Source organism: Scomber scombrus, chromosome 18, assembly GCF_963691925.1.
Source record: "Scomber scombrus chromosome 18, fScoSco1.1, whole genome shotgun sequence".
Lineage (NCBI taxonomy): Eukaryota > Metazoa > Chordata > Actinopteri > Scombriformes > Scombridae > Scomber > Scomber scombrus.
Window position 1 is genome coordinate 22,237,335 of NC_084987.1, and position 18,824 is coordinate 22,256,158.

At 42.9% G+C, this 18,824-nt stretch overlaps 2 protein-coding genes across 4 annotated transcripts in view; both read right to left on the reverse strand.

Annotated features, from left to right (window-relative positions):
• Window positions 1–863: 863 nt before the first annotated feature.
• Window positions 864–5,852, reverse strand: LOC133999723 (mitochondrial glycine transporter A-like). 2 transcript variants are annotated; one of them, XM_062438999.1, is made up of 8 exons: window positions 5,494–5,852; window positions 4,368–4,490; window positions 3,345–3,469; window positions 3,018–3,102; window positions 2,709–2,888; window positions 2,230–2,398; window positions 1,969–2,129; window positions 864–1,750 (listed from the first exon to the last, which is right to left on the reverse strand). In XM_062438999.1, the coding sequence occupies exons 2-8, from the start codon at window positions 4,380–4,382 to the stop codon at window positions 1,628–1,630; spliced, it is 858 nt and encodes a 285-aa protein (XP_062294983.1). In that variant the 5' UTR covers window positions 4,383–4,490; window positions 5,494–5,852; the 3' UTR covers window positions 864–1,627. The 2 variants fall into 2 exon arrangements, with proteins under 2 accessions (XP_062294983.1, XP_062294984.1); XM_062439000.1 differs by lacking the exon at window positions 5,494–5,852 and adding an exon at window positions 4,597–4,667.
• A 939-nt stretch (window positions 5,853–6,791) lies between these two features.
• LOC134000087 (myosin-9-like) overlaps window positions 6,792–18,824 on the reverse strand; it is a 31,073-nt gene continuing 19,040 nt past the window's right edge. For both annotated transcript variants that reach the window (XM_062439391.1, XM_062439390.1), the window contains 29 exons: window positions 18,639–18,812; window positions 18,317–18,490; window positions 18,052–18,166; window positions 16,308–16,495; window positions 16,081–16,202; window positions 15,927–15,996; window positions 15,679–15,839; window positions 15,407–15,515; window positions 15,136–15,267; window positions 14,739–14,945; window positions 14,451–14,588; window positions 14,203–14,326; window positions 13,919–14,090; window positions 13,554–13,766; window positions 13,275–13,419; window positions 12,970–13,176; window positions 12,729–12,833; window positions 12,018–12,170; window positions 11,527–11,775; window positions 11,179–11,391; window positions 10,861–11,073; window positions 10,394–10,555; window positions 10,112–10,240; window positions 9,934–10,022; window positions 9,691–9,814; window positions 9,257–9,465; window positions 8,895–9,003; window positions 8,589–8,761; window positions 6,792–8,479 (listed from right to left, as the gene is read on the reverse strand). In XM_062439391.1, coding sequence (XP_062295375.1) covers window positions 8,368–8,479; window positions 8,589–8,761; window positions 8,895–9,003; window positions 9,257–9,465; window positions 9,691–9,814; window positions 9,934–10,022; window positions 10,112–10,240; window positions 10,394–10,555; window positions 10,861–11,073; window positions 11,179–11,391; window positions 11,527–11,775; window positions 12,018–12,170; window positions 12,729–12,833; window positions 12,970–13,176; window positions 13,275–13,419; window positions 13,554–13,766; window positions 13,919–14,090; window positions 14,203–14,326; window positions 14,451–14,588; window positions 14,739–14,945; window positions 15,136–15,267; window positions 15,407–15,515; window positions 15,679–15,839; window positions 15,927–15,996; window positions 16,081–16,202; window positions 16,308–16,495; window positions 18,052–18,166; window positions 18,317–18,490; window positions 18,639–18,812 — 4,491 coding nt within the window. In that variant the 3' untranslated portion in view covers window positions 6,792–8,367. The remainder of the gene's footprint in view (window positions 8,480–8,588; window positions 8,762–8,894; window positions 9,004–9,256; window positions 9,466–9,690; window positions 9,815–9,933; window positions 10,023–10,111; window positions 10,241–10,393; window positions 10,556–10,860; window positions 11,074–11,178; window positions 11,392–11,526; window positions 11,776–12,017; window positions 12,171–12,728; window positions 12,834–12,969; window positions 13,177–13,274; window positions 13,420–13,553; window positions 13,767–13,918; window positions 14,091–14,202; window positions 14,327–14,450; window positions 14,589–14,738; window positions 14,946–15,135; window positions 15,268–15,406; window positions 15,516–15,678; window positions 15,840–15,926; window positions 15,997–16,080; window positions 16,203–16,307; window positions 16,496–18,051; window positions 18,167–18,316; window positions 18,491–18,638; window positions 18,813–18,824) is intronic.

Sequence of the window (18,824 nt, forward strand, 5' to 3'; positions counted from 1 at the left end):
TCTGGGAAAAGCAAAGGGGAAAGAGCAATCTGGGTTATCAACATACTCAAAGTCTGTTGGACAGCCTGTAAGTTTTAGACTAGCTTCCTTACATCTGGTGTCATGTGAAGTTTAACAGACATGCTAATTCATGTGTGTAAGCCACTGAGGCTTGTGCCATGTAATACTTAACATAACAGAGATATTCATTTTTAACAGACTGAAGTATCTGTTGTTTAATGGATAACTAAGTCATCCATTCCAGTGAACATCTCCCTAAATAGCTTAATTTCTCACCAGCTCCACTCCTTGTCCTTATTTCCTATTTGGTGTCAGGCCACCACTCCCCCCTCCGCTGCTTATCTGTATCACACCACCATGATAAGTCTCTGGCCTTTGTTTTCTCAGTGTGCTGCAATATGCTGAGCAACACGGCTTTCTAATCTTTTGAATGTTTTAGAGCACAGCTGAATCATCGTTTCATTTTTATTTATTTCATTAGAGAATAGGAACACGGTACGTTTGATGATTGAGGACTTTAACTTGAGTTTTTAAGACAAAAGGTGTATTTTGTTAGAGGTTGTTCATTCTGTTATCAGTCCTCTTGATTTAATAAATCATTAAAAAACTTAGAAATAACATAATCCAGCATATTAGTTCTGTTTCTGCAAAAAGTAGGACACTGATGGAATGCTCGTTTGTGCCTTAATGCATGAAAGCGTTTCAGAGGTCAGAGGTCCTCCATTAATGTGAAACTATCACTTCTGCTGAGTCATTTACAGTAAGGAAGGAAAGCAGCGAGATTCATCCTACACATGCTGTAGATACGTTGTTTTATTCATTTGAATGCGAAAGAAAACATAATTAAAACATAAATACATTAATAATGGTAAATATATATTTTTTATTCAAATACAAACAGCAAAACAAAAAAACATTCAATTTTAAGGCAGAATAGTACACAGACTTAAACTACAACAAGGACATGACTTTAATTTATATAAAACATCACATTTTAATAACATTAAAAAGGCACGGAGACATAACACATCAGGTTTTAAACTGTGCCAAGAGTCCTGGCAGCACTGCTGAGGTTAAAGTGCAATACAGAAGTCTGGTTTTATCTGTCTTGAGTAATAAAGTCCTGTGTCAGTGCATTCTTTCTGTGATTATGTATGTTCCACAACTGTGTGGGGAAAAACAGGCGTGGGAATTCCCACTGAGGCATTTCTGCAAACATGCAAAATGATAATTAGGGATCAGAAATGTTTGTACAACTTGTAGTGCAATACAGAACATCACAGCATAGTTTTGTCCTTTGAAATGCTTCTTCCCAGGTTAGGTGGCATGGACAAAAGCAAACAACATTTTGGGCAAGAAATTTTGAACTTCAGCCCGGTAAAACATTCAGAGCCAACTCTCCACAGATCTGTCTTGTAATGTGCTCATCGGTCATTTAGACTTTAGTGAAAGGTTTCTCTGCTCATCAGTCTGCCTCTCTTGTTTCTGAGAAATATTTAATGTCATCGAAGGCTTTTTGAGCAACTCCACTGGCACATGTTCCCCCTGTTCACTCACTCCCGTCTTCATTCAGTGACTTGACTTTTATCCCTTCTGTCTTTCACGAGCTTCTCATCAACTTTCCTCCTCAGGACTTCAGTCCCATATGGGCCATCATCTGCTCATACACTGTCCACGCCATGGCGGCCATCATGGTCCTCCTCAGCGACCGTGGAACAGCCCCTCTGAAGAACCCCTGGAGTCCATGTTCCTGAGAGAGAGAGAGAACCAGGACAGGCGTCAGATCATTATTATCAGTTATAGTATTATGTGGCCATTAATTGTACAGTTACATCTTATGTCTTATGCCTTAAAACAGAGAAAAGCTACTGCTAGTCTACAATTCTTAAATAAGATAATAAAATATAAATCATTTTCCTTAGCTACCACCTGACCTGTCAAACTGAGTGAAAGACGAGTGATAGTTACCATGTAGATGTATCTGATAGCCTCTGCCGCCCTCAGCTGAGGATTCACCTGGACGTGTGTTTTGACGACATCAGCAGGCTGCGTGATCAGAGAGGCCAGCACACCAGCCAGGACTCCACAGCTGAAGTTAGCCAGAGGAGCATAAACTGACGTGCTTATCTCTAAAAGCGAAAAACACAGTATAATTTTAATTTAAATGAGCCCAAAAAACATTTATTTTCTTTAGTGGGCTTCAGTTATGATAATATGACCTGTACTTACCCTTTGGCAGCGAGGCCTTGGTCTGGCTGTAGAACATGACGTAGATACCAGAGAATGGAACGTCTCTGAGGAGCGTGGGCATCATGCCTGAGAACAGAGCGGCAGGACCTTCAGTCTGACACACACTGCGCAGAGCACCGGTCACACTACCGTAACTGTACCTGCCGCACTGAAGCACAGAGAAAAAAAACACTTTGTTTAGTTACACACTCACATAACACAGTTGATCAAATATTAAAAAAAACAAAATTGGTTAAATTACTGTTGCACACATTAGTCTGGTTAGAGTTAAGAGGGGAAAATAAAGAAGGTCTCAAATCTAACTAATTTACGTTACAGTTTTGGGGCTACTGACAAAAAGACATATTCACATTCAGGGAATTTCGATTTATCTATTTCCCATTTACAATTCATATAATGCTTCAAACAGGATACTGCAGCTAACACCTCCTCCACACACACACAGATATACAGCTTACCTCAAAGCGAGTCTTGATGACAGTGACTGGCAGCATTAAGATCCCTGCCACCGTCCTGGCCCCGCCTCCCAGCAGCACAGCCTCCATGGCCCCCGGGCTCTTCTCCTGGAAGTAGTGCTGCTTTAGAGAGAAGTAGGTGCTGAAGTAGAGCCCCACACCTGGGATGGTCCGTGCAAAAGACTGGAAGAGGGGAAAGATGAGAGAACAGAGTCACATGTGGATTCTGGTTCAGACAAGAAAAAGCTAGTGAACATTGCATGCATAGAGAAGACTTTTCAATATCGGTAGGAAGTACAATAACTTTCTAACCGGTGAAATTCCTTTCCACAGTCCCAGCAGCCTCTCTGTCCGCACCACGTTCAGGAGCACCGTCACCATCCCCACCCTGCCCGAACTGAAAGAACAAGAGTAATGTTCAGATAAGCCTACACAAAGATTAACAAACTGGTAAATAATCAATACTGCTCTCGTATGTGCTGTACTATGTTCACTCAGTAAAGTTGTAATAAAGCAAGAAAACAGCCGATGCAGTGAGACAATTACAAAAACAGAAGGTCAGTTGCTTAATAATGATGATACATGCTAGTGTTACTGATAACTGTGTGTGTTTAGTGTGTGTTTAGTGTGCACACTCACCCGGGCTGCATGTTGCTCTGTAGCGTCTGCAGGCGGGTCTTGACCAGGTCGAGAGGCTGGAACAGTAGCGTGGAGCAGGTCCCGCTGACGGAGCCACACATGAAGGCTTTGATAGCTGGGTGAGCCTGACGGTAGAAGCAAGGAAAGAGGGAATATAGCAAGAGGAATTGAAGAGAGAGGAGGAGGTGGAGAGAAATAAAGTTAATTTTAAACCAGAAAGGGAAGATTTGGCATTTTAAGTGACAGAAAAGGACAGTGAGTGAACATAATTAGCGGGATTAAATGTAAACACATTCTACAGCTGATAAGGTGACTCTCCACTTTGTCTCCTTGATTATATGCATTAAACGCCACGAGTCCTACAAAGAAAGTGTGTGTTAGTTGTAGTGGTATTTGTACACCACACATGTAGCCTTAGCATTAGTCTGTCCTGTTAGATCTTACAAACCAGAACCACACAGCCACTAATTAGCCCCCAAAAATTCAACACTATTCAATCTGGATAAGATAAGTAAATAAGTACATTTTATTCTAATGTTGTCTCTTTAACTGTGCTTGACACTGAAAAATGGACTACTATTATTCAGCAAAAGTGCCCTGAGATAACTTCTCTTGTGATTTTTTGCGCCATATAAATAAAACTGAATTAAATTAAATATAACACACAGTGAACTTAATAGTCCTGCAGCCTTTCACCTGCCCTGCTTCACTTTCATTTGAAATCTGCAGCCCGTACGACCCCCTCCAGAGCTGGCTGAATTATGTTATCTGTATGTCAGAAGGATGTTATCAGTCAGTAGAAAGTTTGACCGAGCCAGACAGGATGCCCTGACCTCAAGTTATTAACAAGAGGCATGAAGATAAGATTGTTCCTTCTGCTCAAACCCCCCCCCCCCCCCCCCACCCCAAAAAAAAAAAAAAAAAATTCACTACTCACTAATGACTTGAAAGGAAAAGGTTACAGTTCCACCATAATGAACAGCCTCAGAAACTTTACACAACTGATCCAGTTTTAAAACGTACCAGTGACAGCTCCATAGTTCTTCAGGAAGATGATAAGATAACAAAATTTCTTCCGCACGCAAACTGCTCTGTCTCTCCCCTCTTCAGTCTTCACTCAGCTTCTGTTCACTCTGTAAATCCTTCCTGCAAAGAAGAGAAAGAAAGTAATGGTAAAGGAGTTAGTTATTTTAACCAACACATCTTAATAAATACTTCAGTGTTGATGCTGAGCACAGCAGTGTTGACCTACAGAGATGCTGGAGCATGTGCACAGTGGAGCTGTCTGTATCAGGCTGCTGCTGATCACTCGCACACAGCGGATTAAATACACACATCACCTGACCTACACTGTGTTTCCTATTTGCGACCCCCTGACACGACGCACACAGCTACTCATTAACTTACCAAAGATCACTGTGAGACATATTAGGGATGAGGGAGGATCTGGTGCACATCACGGTGCTGGATGTTTCACACGTGAAGAGACAGTTTGAAGACATAATGAAATAATAGTAGTCTCTGTGTGTGTGTGTGTGTGTGTGTGTGTGTGTGTGTGTGTGTGTGTGTGTGTGTGTGTGTGTGTGTGTGTGTGTGTGTGTGTGTGTGTGTGTGTGTGTGTGTGTGTGTAGCACGATGCACTAGTCATCTGAGTCAGTAGGAATCCAACATAGTGTTTTCTATTTCACTTGGTTTCGTGAGTGATGTCATTACAATTCATAGGCAAATAGATGCTTGTGGGTTTAAACACCACATAAGTAGTTCTGGTTGTATTTTGTAAGCTCCAAACTATTTAAACACTCTGTATTATATTCTTTTGATGTAACCAAAGAAGTGCATAAGGAAATAAAAGGTGTGGAGAGACTAACAGACAAAGCCCATCACCGTATCAACCTAATAACTCCAATAATATTTGATAATACCATAATTAAATGCAGCTTGACCAATTAAACACAAAGAAACAAAGCTCAAATGTTCCGTTTTTGCTTCCTTATTACAGTAGTGTATGTTTCTTAGCATTGTATGTGGTTATTAGGCTGCTTAAAGGTCAATGAGTGATACCTAACTTTACGTCTGGCGCCACAATTATGAAATATTAAAAACATAATAACGTTACAGCATTATTACAGCAGGTCTGTCAGGTGCTTACCCTCAGTAGTCTGTCCTCGAAATGTGTGCAGTATGAGACTGTTGCAGGGACTGATATTACACGTCTGAGGACATTGCTAAGCGAAGCATAATTAATTATTGCACTGGTTGATAAGGTTCAATAAACCATGTTCATGTTTCCCGCTCCTCTCGTGCGCTTAAGCTTGTCCTTCTTCCTCCTCTGACAGGCCACCTTGAAATTATGTCGCAGTGAGGGTTTCCTTTCTGCCCTCAGAGGAAGTTAAATTTCTGTGTAAATCCCTCCGACCAACTTGAATAATTATCACGAAGACAAACCTGGTCCCCACTTTCCACAAGAGGTCCGCGCTGTAACGTAAGAAGCGCTAACCTGCCGTGTCATTAACAAGGTAAACCGGCTTTTTTGTTTTGGTAGGATGGGGAAGTCATTGTCAGTCCTCCTCTGCCTCTGATTGGCTTACTCTGATAGCCTTACCCTTTATGCTAACCAATCTCACTCCTCATGCCTGTACCTAACAAACCCAACCAATGATTCATGCTGATATTTGCCAACCAGAGCCGGAGCAGGTGCTGGCTTCTGATTGGTTTTCCGGCGGACCGTGGCTTGCACTTCAAGACTTTCAAAGTTAATTGACTTCTTAACAGGTGAAATAGTAACATTGATCAAGAAATTAAGTCCACACCATTCCACAAAACACCATGTACACAGAAGACATTTGAATTTAGTGAAATATAAAAAAATAAAAAAAACAACGGCACCCAGAAATTGTGGATACACTCAGTGTGATAGATACATTTAAAATATATTTTTTCCTTTGACAAAACATTAAACTATCCCAAACCATTGTCTGGTCGTCAATTCAAACACTCGAGGTAAAGCTACTCTGTAAAACCGTTGTTTAAAGTACTACATTAAACAATACCAGGGACACTGACGTGTATATTTTAAATCACAAAACGTAGTTCTAACATTAATTGTAATACTTCTTATATATTTTTGTTTATTATTTTTTAAAGTAATTGGTTAGTTATGTCTTAACGTACTAAGCTAAAAGCTGCAGTATAAAACAATACAATATACTGTACTTGGGAAAAAAAGCAGTGTTCTCACCCAAATGTTCTTGTTTACTACAGTTTACTCCACCGTGAAACCGGTTCTGACTTGCTCCGTTTGTATCTTTGGAGTGAAAAGGTCCCGCCTGCCCTCTGCTGGTCGTCATGCGTCATTTCACCCAAAACAACTTTGCCCTCAACAGAAATCAAGATTTGAAGTTTTAAAACTGACATACATGAGTATGAAATGACAATAAAAGACACAGGTAGCGGTTTAGAAAGCCTCTTTAATTGCATTACCAAATACCAACATTGTCACAACATGGTTTCCATTCTAGAGGTGCAGAGACAAACATTACAAAACAATTGAGATGCGATTTTTTTTTCCAAATTTCCTTCCATTCTAAGTGCGAAAGAGTGATCCTTTTAAATTGTGAGCTGTTATTCTTTAGTAACAACACGTTCCTCTCACTTCCCAGCAGTGTGAGCCCAAAGCCGCCCCCCGAGCACAGCCTGTGAGGTTGTTTATTTACATCATGATGACATAAAAGAGCTGATCATCTGGAACATCTTCTCAATTAAACCCCCCGTGTTTACATTGAGGCCTATCCACTAGTCAGAGTACAGCGTAGATAGGTTACACAGATGAAATATGTCCCCAGATGAGAGTAGTCGGCCTTTTGTTTTGCAGCCTCAGCTCACCTCCCAGCTGTGCCCTGAGAATACAGTGTGTGCTGCGAGTAATAAACTACCCCACCACCCCGTTTAAACTTGACCCTGAACATGACCAAAAACACTGATATTGATAAACATAAAAAAAAATCAATGATGTCCAGAAAAAAGAAAGCCGTCAGCCCTGCCCAGTAGAATTCAGCTGCAATTTAAGGCCTTAGTGTGTGTTGGCGGTCAAGTGCACTTAGTACATGAACATGTGCACAGGCTTTCCAAAAACCTCTGAACTTCTGTCAGTATTTCAATCAAACACACAAACGCAGTGGTTTATAATGTTTAGGCTAAAGTGTTTTTTGTTTTGTTTTTATCTTCTCAGTGCAAAATTAAGATAACTTCCGCACAGTCACAATCAAATGCCTTCAGTATACGTCATTGAGTCTCCAATTGTTACTTCAAAAAAATCTGCCTTCCAAATCGTCCACATGAAACATGCGTATATCAAATTATTAAAGCCCAAAAGCAAAAGTCACGTGTCGAGTACTAACTGCAGCTAAATTGTTGGATACATTTCAGCATATAAACCTTCATTATAAAGGCGAGAGCGCGAGCAAGAGCTGTAATAAAAAGGTAGTACTTCCATTTTTTTTTTAACCATTATAAAAACTTCTGCATAAAATACAATTCTATAGATGAGATATTACTTTGGTCCCCTTCCAGTAATCTGTCTTCATTTACCTATACTTCTTTCTCGTTTTTCTCAATTAGAAAAATAGATCCTACATCAGGCCTATTAGAGCTGGAATGTCTCCTTATAAAAATATTTTCTTTTTTCTTTTTTTCCCAGAGAATGAAAAAAATTAAGCAAAAAGAAAGATTTGGCCCAAAAAGATAATGTGAGTGTGTGTATTTGTCAGCATGGTGATTGTCCGAGTTTACTTGTTTCTGTTTGTGTCAAAGTGTTTTAAAGAATGCATAGATTGTCAGTGTTAAAGAGATCAGACTGTCACAGGACTGTATTTGGTCCCTGTCTCTGGTTCCGACAACGTTCTCTTGTTTATGCCTCTCTGGTCAGTAGGTACAGTAATGTGTGTTCATGTGTGTGTGTTTGGGTCGGTCTATTTATTGATGCAGTTCAATTGTCTAAAAAGGAGTCAGGCGGCACTGTGGCTGTTCATTCAGGCTTAGGCTCGGGGATCTCGCTCTTGGGCTCTGCCTCCTCGTCACTTTCGACGCCACCGCCGCGGGAGACGATGCGGCGCATGGTAAAGGGAAGGTCACCACGCCTAAAAAAGAAAGAAAAAATGTATTATTACTTTTGAGGATACTATCTTGTATTAGTTCTTCATTTCAAACAGGTGAAATCACAGATCTGTACATGGTCTCTTTGCCCACCTGAGCTTGCTCTTGAGACTGGAGACTTCACGGTTCATGGCGTCCGCCGACTCTGTGGCGTCCTCCAGCTCCCTCTGCAGTTTCCTTCGGTTGGCGTTGGCTCTCTGAGCCTCTTCCTCAGCCTCCTCCAGCTGACGCTTCAGCTGCTTCATGCGAGAGTTCAGTTTGTCCGTCTACAAAATACAAACAAGCAGAGATATAGTTAGATGTGCAAAAAGGTGCTGATATTCTTTCTCCTGGATGTCATCACTGACTCAATAAAACATCAGATATACAGATAGATAATGATGATGGAAAACTTCTGACCTGGTCCTTTTGCTGCTCTGCGTTGCGTCTCTCGTCGTCCACCTGCAGGATGACTTCTTTCAGTTTCTTCTCCGTGCGTCTCACAAGCTTGGTGGCACCCTGCCTCTCCCTAAATCAAGAGCACAACTTTGGTCAGACTAAAGATGTTCTCTAATGTCACATACTGTAAGATAGTGTAACCCGAACATCTGTACCATGAGACTTCTCAGTGAATCTTTAATTATCAAGCTAACACACTTATTAAGTCCTATAAAGAATATTTTAGAACTCAAATACACATGATACTTTTCTAAGCATTCGTGGAATAATTCATGAAACTGCTTTTTTCAGTTAGCTTTGATTTCCGTGGCTGAGGCTTTCACCTGGTCTCGATGTCCAGCTGTTCCTCCAGCTGAGCAATCTTTGCCTCCAAGGCAGCCATGTTGGCCTTGTACTTGGACTTGACTGTTCCCTCCAGCTCCTGCAGCTTCAGTTTCAGCTCCTTGTTCTGACGCTCCAGCTGGGAACGAGCTCCTTCGACGCGCTGAGAGGCACTGCGCTCAGCAGTCAGCTCCACGTTCATCTGGTCAGTCTAAAAAACAACAACAACAAAGTGGGACAGGGACTCATCAGTTCGTGCTCAACACTTCTTAATTGACATGAGTCAGCATTAAATAAACGTAACTATTTTTATACCTCATACGACAAGGATTCATTGTTTCTTAAAGAATGACCTGATAGAATTTAGGGCATGTTAATTAACTGCTCCATGCTCCGCTCTAATTTGAGCTTTTCAAAAGCTGCCTTCTCTACAGACCTGCAGCATTGCTTTCTTCAGCCTGTCGTTGACCAGCTCGGTGTTGCACTGCTCCTCCTCCAGCTCCTCCTCCAGCTGAGCGATACGAGCCTCCAGCCGTCTCCTCTCCTCTGCAATCTGAGCACTGAAATAAAAATGTGGGAAGGGGGAGAAGAGGGAGAGGAGAGATGAAGTCGGTCAATAACAGATGATGCACACGACTGACATCGCTGTGATTTCACTGGAGGATGACGGCCGTCTTACTTCTTGGTGGCCTGGTTGTTGATCTCATCCTGCAGCTCGTCTCTCTCCTGCTGGGCCTGTCTCTTTACTCGCTCTGCAGCTGCCAGCTCCTGCACAGGGATGAATGAGTTCAGAGTTACATCTAGTAAGATTGAATTATTTTAATACAATAGAATAGTGAAGCGGTGTGCATGCTGACCTCCTGCATCTGGAGCATATCAGCCTCCATGCCCTTCAATTTCTTCTCAGTCTCCTTGCTCTGGGCAAGAATCTCCTCTCTGGACATGCGAGTGTCCTCCAGCTCCCTGATAAGATCCTTCATTTGGGCCTGAGAAAAAAAAAACGGTGCAAAAAAAAAAAAAAAAAAAAAAAAAAAAAAAAGAGTCAGAGAAGACTAGGAACAAACTACCAAAACTTAGGTTAAAGATACAGTTGATACAGTAAATTTTTTTGTTTGTAGATATTTTAACAAATGACTCACCTGGAGTTTCTTCAGCTGTTTGAGTGCTTCGTCACGGTTTTTGTTGGCCATGTCAATGCCTGCCTCCAGCTCCTTCAGGTCCAGCTCCAGCTTCTTACGTGCTGCCACGGCTGCGGAACGCTGCTTCCTTTCGTCCTCCAGCTCCATCTCCATCTCCCGGACCTGAACATAAATGCACACGTTTAATTTCAGCAACGGAACCTATATGCATATAACCTCTAAGCAGCATTAATACCCATGACATTTAAAATTTTTAGACAGTCATTAAAAGAATTTGGCGTTTTAGTCTAGTGCTAAACATTTCATAAATTATTTGTGAATATGGGGGATATGTTATGTTTTTCAAGGTGGACAAACAGGCATTAAAAACTGCTTTGGGACCCTCACTGCAAACAGAGCAGTGATGAAAAAGCACCTTCCTGACTCCTCATGACAGTTGGGTTTTATGGGTCAGATTCTATCAGTACCTGTTTGACCAGAGCCCTCTTCTTCTCCTCGCCCATCTCGTCTCGTCCTGCCAGGTCTCTCTCGTACTGAGCCTTCATGGCCTGCATGTTGACCTCCAGACGCAGCTTGGCGTCCTCTGTGGCCTGCAGCTCGTCCTCCAGCTCCTCCAGCTGAGTCTTCATCTCTTCCAGCTGCTGATCCATTGCGCGTTTAGACTTCTCAAGCTCGTGCACCTGCGGGACCGGACAGAGATGAGATAAAGAAGATTTGTAATGAAGGAGGACACAGATAGATTTTAAATGCACAAACATCTCTGAGAGCAATCTGTGTCGACTTACATTCTTTCCAACATCGTCCTTAGAGGAAACCAGGTCTTCCATTTCAGCCCGCAGGAGTTTGTTGTTGCGGTCCACTTCATCCTTGATGTCCATCAGGGATTCCAGCTCACGAGTTAAAGCCAGTGCACGGGTCTCCTTCTCACGGGCCTCAGCCTCAGCACGATCACGCTCCTCTGCATAGCGTGCAGAGATGTTCTTCTCCTCTGCCAACATCTGGAGAAAACCAAGACAACAGTGTTTAAATATATAGTTTGTAGAGCTAAAATGAAGATGGACATGACTGGAGCTCCCTAAAATCTTAATCATAACACTTCAAAGTCTGTTAAAAACTTTAAAATGTGTCCTCACCTGGTCAAACTTCTTCTGCTTCTTCTCCAGGTTGGAGACAATCTGTCGGAGGTGGTCCTGGTCTACGAGCAAGTCGTCCAACTCCTGCTGGACACGCGTCTTGGTTTTGTCCAGCTTCTCGTAGGCTACACATTTCTCTTCCAAGCGCTGGTTTGTTGACTCGAGGTCTCTCTGGAACCTCTTCTTTCCTTCTTCAGCGCTCTCCAGGCAACCTGCATCCTGCTCAAGCTTCTTCTTCATATCTGCCAGCTGTATGGAGAGAATCGTGTCGAGTCTTTTAACATAAATTTTGCTGTTAGCTGCACCTCAACATTCTGTAAACATATTGATTTATTGAGCAATCATTCATCTTTACTTGCAACTAGTCAAAATCTAACCAGGATGAGATCAATAACCAGGCCACCAAGTAGTAAGACGCCCGTCATCCTCCAGTCTAGTCAAAACCTAATCTATCTAGTTATCGGCAGACGATCTGTGTTTTTTCTCCGTACCTGTCCCTGCACTGTCTGAAGCTGCTTCTCTACATTCTTCTTGGCCTCTTCTTCCTCCTCCAGCTGTTCTTTCAAGTTATTCTGTTCGTCCTCCAGCTGGCGCAGACGTGTGCCCAGTGACAGTTTCTGGCGTGTCTCTTCATGGAGCAGTTCCTGTTGTAAACAAAGACAAATAATACTCAATTATTAGAAGCATTATTAGTATTAGTTGCAACAGAATAAAGACTTTAACATTTAAAATTTAAAGCAATTTTCCTTTTACGATCATCTTACAAAATAAAAAATTAGTGTTACTCCTTGGTGAGAGCATGTAGGAAATTGCATGTTTTTGCAACACTGATTTGAATCATAAATTAAAGTGAATGAATCTGTCATTTCACAACAGTTGGCTGTTTATAAGTTTAAAAGATTAAACCTAATAATTTAGCACAACTCAAACTAAATGAGATTTCAGTGAACTAATAACAGATTCAAAGAAAAGGGCTGTAGCCGACAACATAACAATAAATGTTAAATAAAGAATTACAGATGAGGGTTTAATCATTAGTATCTAAACTAATAAATATGTATAACCATAAAGACCATAATAAATATGGTCTTTGTGTTCTGAAAATATCTGAAGGGAGGGAAAGTTTTATTTCGTTTTTGACCACAGCAGTGTCCTCTCTGAACATACAGGAGGGTATGTGTGTTTGCTCTGTGGCTGCGTACCTGAACATCCTGCAGCTGGGACTCCACAGCAGAGCAGTCTTTGGTTGCCTTGATGGATTTGCCCTCCACCTCACTCAGCACACCACTGACATTATCCAGCTCAACCTGTGGACAAAAAAGAACCAACAAGTGAACCACTGAATAGAAAAGTTTGTATGGACGTGCACATTTGCACAGTGTGGAATAATAAGTTAGTGAAGGCTTAGACTTAACATTTAGCTACATTGGCAACAAAAAGTACCTGCACTTTGGTCAGTTTCTCAGCCAGCTCCAACCTCTGGCGCTCGCTCTCTGAATGTTTGAGCTGCAGCTCCTGGACCAGGCCCTCAGCCTTCTTCCTGCGATGCTCTGATTCTCCTTTACCCTGCATCAGCGACTGCAGCTCGATGGAGAGCTCGTTCCTCTCGGACTCCAGGGCCTGCTTGGCCTTCTCCATTGACACCTTGTTCTGCAGGGAGGAACAATCGAATAGTGCATTAAGGCAAATTCGAACTAAAGGAAAGAAATTAAAGGTGGATATAAGGCTAAAAAAAGTGTTTAAATTACCCTCTTAGCCTGCTCCAGCTGGTCGTTCAGCTCGTCAAAGGCCTGACCGTGTTTCTGTCTCATCTCTCCCAGCTGCTGTTCGTGCACTTTAGCCTCGTCATCCAGAGTCTTCTTAAGATGCGCCACCTCTGTCTCACGCTTGCTCCTGAGGAGGGAGAGAAGAGGTTAATCAGCATGTGTCAAGATGTGAAATGGGTTCAAATGGGATACAGATTTAGTGGTTTTATTTAGGTTTGTAAAGCTCCAGCTGTAAGTTTTCCCTGTACAAAACATGTCTACCTGAGTTCTAGCTGGGCAGCGGTGGAATCCTGAGTGTCCTCCAGCTCGGTCTTGAGGGCCTCCAGCTCTTCTCCCAGGTCCCGGCGGTGTTTCTCTGCCTTGGTGCGGGCCTGCCTCTCCAGGTCCAAATCCTCCTGGAGTTCGGAGATCTGAGCGTCCATCTCACGGATCTTTTTCTGGGCCAGGTTCTTCTGGGCTGCCTCCTCCTCAATCCTTCAGGGAGGGGTAGGTCAGAAAAAACGTGAGTAATGTAGCAGAGGCCAGAGAATCTTTAAATAATCTACAATACTACTACAAATACATACTCTTAAACAGTTTAAACATCCGAATTACTCAAAATAATGAGTTATAGAGTCCACACAGACCTGGCCAGGGCTGCCTGAAGCTCTTCCTCCTTCTTGGCTAGCTGGGCGCGGAGCTCATCGATCTGGGCCTGCAGCTCTGCAATTTGGTCTTGGATCTCAGTGAAATCACCATCTAGCTTGCGTCGGTTCTTCTCCAGCTCTTGGCGCGCCTTCTCCTCCCTGCGCAGACGGTCTGACAGAAAAGAAAAAGAATAAATGTGAGATGAGAAAGTTACAATCTGTGATAACTGTTAAGATCAGTGGGATTTATAGTGGCGCATCATGTCCCCGTTTTGTATTCCTACCTTCCATGTCTGTGATCATGGCCTCGTGTTTGGTCTTGAGTTTCTGCAGGCTCTTGGATTTCTCCTCCTCCTCGGCCAGATTGGTGGTGAACTCGGAGATCCTCTCCTCCATCAGCTTCTTCTCCTGTATTCACAAATGTGGTAAACGATAAGTATCCCCCACAGATGACATACACTTAATTTTTAAAGGAAGTTTGAAGAAGAGTCATAAGCTGGAAAGCCATAGTTATTGTTCTTTTCATTCTCACCTTGTTTAGTTTGTTGTTCTGGTCATCAAGGACCATGACGTCCTCTTCTACCTTCTTCATCTTGGCCTCCAGGGTGACCTTCTCCAACTGCAGCTTCTGTCTGGCTGCCTCCTCCTCATCCAGCTGCTGCTCTAGGTCCTATTTCAAGATAAATGAAAGCAGGGTTGACACGTCTGACAAATAGGATAATGTCACTCAAATCAAACAGTAACTATCCTATGAAGTGTCGACGTAATTAGTGGTTGTATAGAAAGACTTGTGTGTTTCATTCTCACTCTGACTACTTACTCCAATGTTTTGCTGCATCTTCTTTTTCTCTGTTGTCAACTGAGAGGCACGCTCTTCCTCCTCCTCCACACGGGCCTCCAGGTCGTGGAGGATCTCCTCAAGCTCCTGCTTCCTGGCAGCCAGACGGGCTCTCATCTCTTCGGCCTCAGCGCACAGTTCTGTTTCTGCCTGAAGCTGCTCCTGCAGGGCCAGCTTCTCAGCACCCAGCTGCAAGCAGAAAAAAATTAATCAGCATGGTATGGTGCTGAATACCTGACTCAGCTGTAGAACACATGTCAGAGGTCAAAAGCCAAAAAATTAAGTTAAAAAGTCAAGAAGCACATCTTCATTCAATGTTCATTTCATGTCAATTCCTTGAATGGGACAGAAAATGAACATAACCAAGAAAGTGGTTTACCTGCTGCTGTTTCTCCTCCAGCTCCTGAAGCTGCCGCTCAGCATAGACCTGTTTCTCCTTCACCTTAGTCAGCTCATCATCCTTGGCCTGCATCTCCTCCTCCTGCCTGCTGACTTGCAGCAGGGGCTTCACCTGAGGACAGAATAATGAAGAAAAGAGGGGGTTACAAAAGACAAAGAGGATGCATGTGCAAAGAGAGGATAAGCTTGTGAAAGTACAGTAGACAAGATGTTGGCTAAGATGTTGAAGGAGTAGTAAGACTGAGGCCCACCTTTGTGAAGAGTCTCCACCACTGCCAGTTCCTGAGTTTGAGATAGGCGGCACAGTTCCTCTGGATCACCTTCATGGCGGTCAGCTGCTGCTGTCTCTTGGCGAAAGCCCTGCACAGCAATATCAGATAACGGTTCATATGTGTTTTACAACAGACGCAGTTAATAACCAATTTCCATTATATATTATAGACCAACAAACAAGTCATTTCCTTTAATTATTTTTTAAAAGTGTGTTAAAATGTCATAAAAAGCTGTGTTTGTTTCTTCCTACCTGCGGGCCACGTAGCCTCTGCACCAGGCCTGGAAACTGATGATGATGTCTGTGATCTTCATGTCCCTCTCCTCCTCCAGGTGAGCCAGAACTCCTGCTCTGAAGAAAACTTTACTCTGACCAATCCGGTACAGGTTGGGGTCCAGCTCCAGGCTTTTGATCTGACAGAAAAGGATTGATCAATCCCACTGCACAGTGATGTATTTATTGATATTGTGGAGCTTCGCCAGAATGTTGTACGCCCTTACCATGAGCACGCAGGCCTGCTTTCCATCCATGAAGCCTTTGGGGATGGCATTGGGAGTGAGGATTTCATATCTGGAGAGGGGGAGATGATAGGATTTTATATTTTCTGTCATATGACAAGCACCAACGGAAACAATGTGCTCATCATCGTGTTACCTCTGTCTGAACTCCTGGAATACGATGCGGTTGGGGAAGCCCTGTCTGCAGATACGGATTCCCTCCAGCACACCATTACACCTCAGCTGGTCCAGAACCAGGTGGGGGTCCAGTTTACCAGCCTGGAGGAGGAGAAAAGAGAAGGGAGGGTTATTTGCTGATCAGCAAACAGATAGAGCACAAACTTAATACTGCAGCATCATAAATGCCAAGTATTTCTCTGATACCTTTTTCTCGTGGTTGGGGATGATACAGCGGACAAAGTTGGGGTTTGTGTTCCTCAAAGTGGCCATGAGCTTGGACAGCTGTTCCTTGTACAGCTGGCCCACTGTGCGGAACATGCCCTTGCGGGTCTTAAAGGCACCGGGCATCTCTGACATGCCAGAGACCTTATCCAGACCCACAATGCGGTCCACTGAAAGAGGGAACAATAGAGAGAGAGAGAGAGAGAGAGAGAGAGAGAGAGAGAGAGAGAGAGAGAGAGAGAGAGAGAGAGAGAGAGAGAGAGAGAGAGAGAGAGAGAGAGAGAGAGAGAGAGAGAGAGAGAGAGAGAGGAGAAAGACTTGTAAGAATCCAGCAGGTTTCATTTAATGATTTGAATATGTAACCAGGCAAATTCAAACCAAATGCATGACCATCGTCTCTCCACTTCCTCTATACAGAATAGAGGGAGTGTTGTTCAAAAAAAAAAAAAAACAGAACCAGTGAAACACCACACAAAAAACTGAGTGAATGCGGAGGGAAACCAATGAGGATGTGGGATGACAGAAAGGATGATGGAGGGGAGTCACAAAAAGCCAGCGAAGCGTGGGGAGATTACAGTCACACCATAATAAACAATAAATAGAAATAGTGCCGTGAGTGGACTTTAACCGTTAACACTGCCAGTTTGTAGTTCTGAGTGAAATTATGTGTGGTGGTTCACTTAAATATATGTGTGTGTGTTGGAAAGGTGACACACTTTGAGGGTTGCAGTGGACATGTATTTTTGTGATGACAAAATCAAAAATCAAACCAAACCCATGCAGTATATACCCATTGCTGCAGTACCCATGACCAACACCAGGAGTCCCAAACAACACTATTACACAAGGGGAGAAAAGGAGAGTTCAATGACAGAGCAACAGTCCTAAGACGACTAGAAGGTACGACACTGCACACAAAAGCACCTCACAAAATCTTACGTCTTCTAAAAAGGGAAGCTTAGGTTAAAAACCCCAAACACAGCTTTGATCATTTAGGAGAAATGGATGGAGGAACCACGGACGGCGAAAAGGATTTAGGTGGAAATGAGCATGTTGAAACAGACAGATGTAGTAAAGACGGAAAGTCTTAATAAATGAAAAAGAAACCTTGTCACCTGAGTCAGAGTGTAGAATAGGAAAACGCTGATAAAAGTAGGCTCTCTGACAATTCTGTACCTCTGAGACCCAGTAAAAGAAATTTGGAAAAAGAATGACAGACAAAATGGGGCCGTACAGAGGAAGAAAAGGATGGGATTTGAAAAAAAGGTAAAAACAAAGGTCCATACACCAGACAATAAAAAAAAAGAAGAAAGATAGTAAAAAACACGAACAGGAAAGTACCATTAAACTATTCCCACATCAAACACTGTCCCGTGTGAAACAGTAGCCCCTTTTACAAGGATAGTTCAAAGTGGGAATGTTGCACTGTAATTCCGCCTCTGTTTTATCTAAAAAGTCAATAACAGGGAATGGGGGAAGCTAGCATGGCGGGAGAACACACACTTAATGCTGATGATGTTGTGTTATAGGTTACGCCAGCATGCTATCCAAAAACAGTTACACACACAGGGGCGGTATTATGTCAGCTTTTTTTGGTTCAGTGTAAAAAAGCAAAACCGGCATCATGACGGGTCTTCTTTGCGGCAATAATGTGGGATCTCTGTATAAAAGGGGCTAGTGATTTCCTGGGTCACCACAACAATATGTTTCATTGGGCTGAACTCACCGTCCTTCCACAGTTCAGAGACAAACTTGTCAGTGGACTGGTTGAGCAGTGTGGTAACGTTGTCATTCAAGGGGTCCATGTTCTTCATCAGCCACTCATCTGCTTTGTAGTCCACCTGAGGAGTAACAACAGGCAGGAATTGATGTCTTTATAACTTAAGACTCATATCTTTGGAAAACTGTAAATAATGTATGCATATATATAAATAATCTTTCATGAAAAGGCAGTATGTGATGATGCTTTGTCATGAACTCTGCGTGTTTACCTTGCCGGCGTAATGGATAACACAGAAGTCTGCCTCATCCTTCAGTTTCTTGGGCTTAAAGAACTTGGGGTGTGTGCCCTGTTCCTGGAGCACCTTCTCCACAAAGCTCTTGTCTGTGGCCTTGGGGAACCAGCACTCCTCATCCAGCAGAGCCAGGATACCAGGGGGGCTGGCCTGGATACAGTAGGGAGAGTGCAGATGTTAATGTATGAAATACAAAGGCTGTGAAGTGCTGAACACATTGTTATAACAAATATGTCCAAATGCTTGGTTGAGGAAAAGAAATGAAAGCTTGACAGGTGAGTAAAGTTTGAAAACTCACAGGTTTCTCAATGAGGTCAATGCAGGGCTGCAGATCCAGGCCGAAGTCGATAAAGCTCCACTCGATGCCCTCCCTCTGGTACTCTTCCTGCTCCAGGATGAACATGGTGTGGTTGAAGAGCTGCTGCAGCTTCTCGTTGGTGTAGTTGATGCAGAGCTGCTCAAATGAGTTCAACTGGAGAGACAC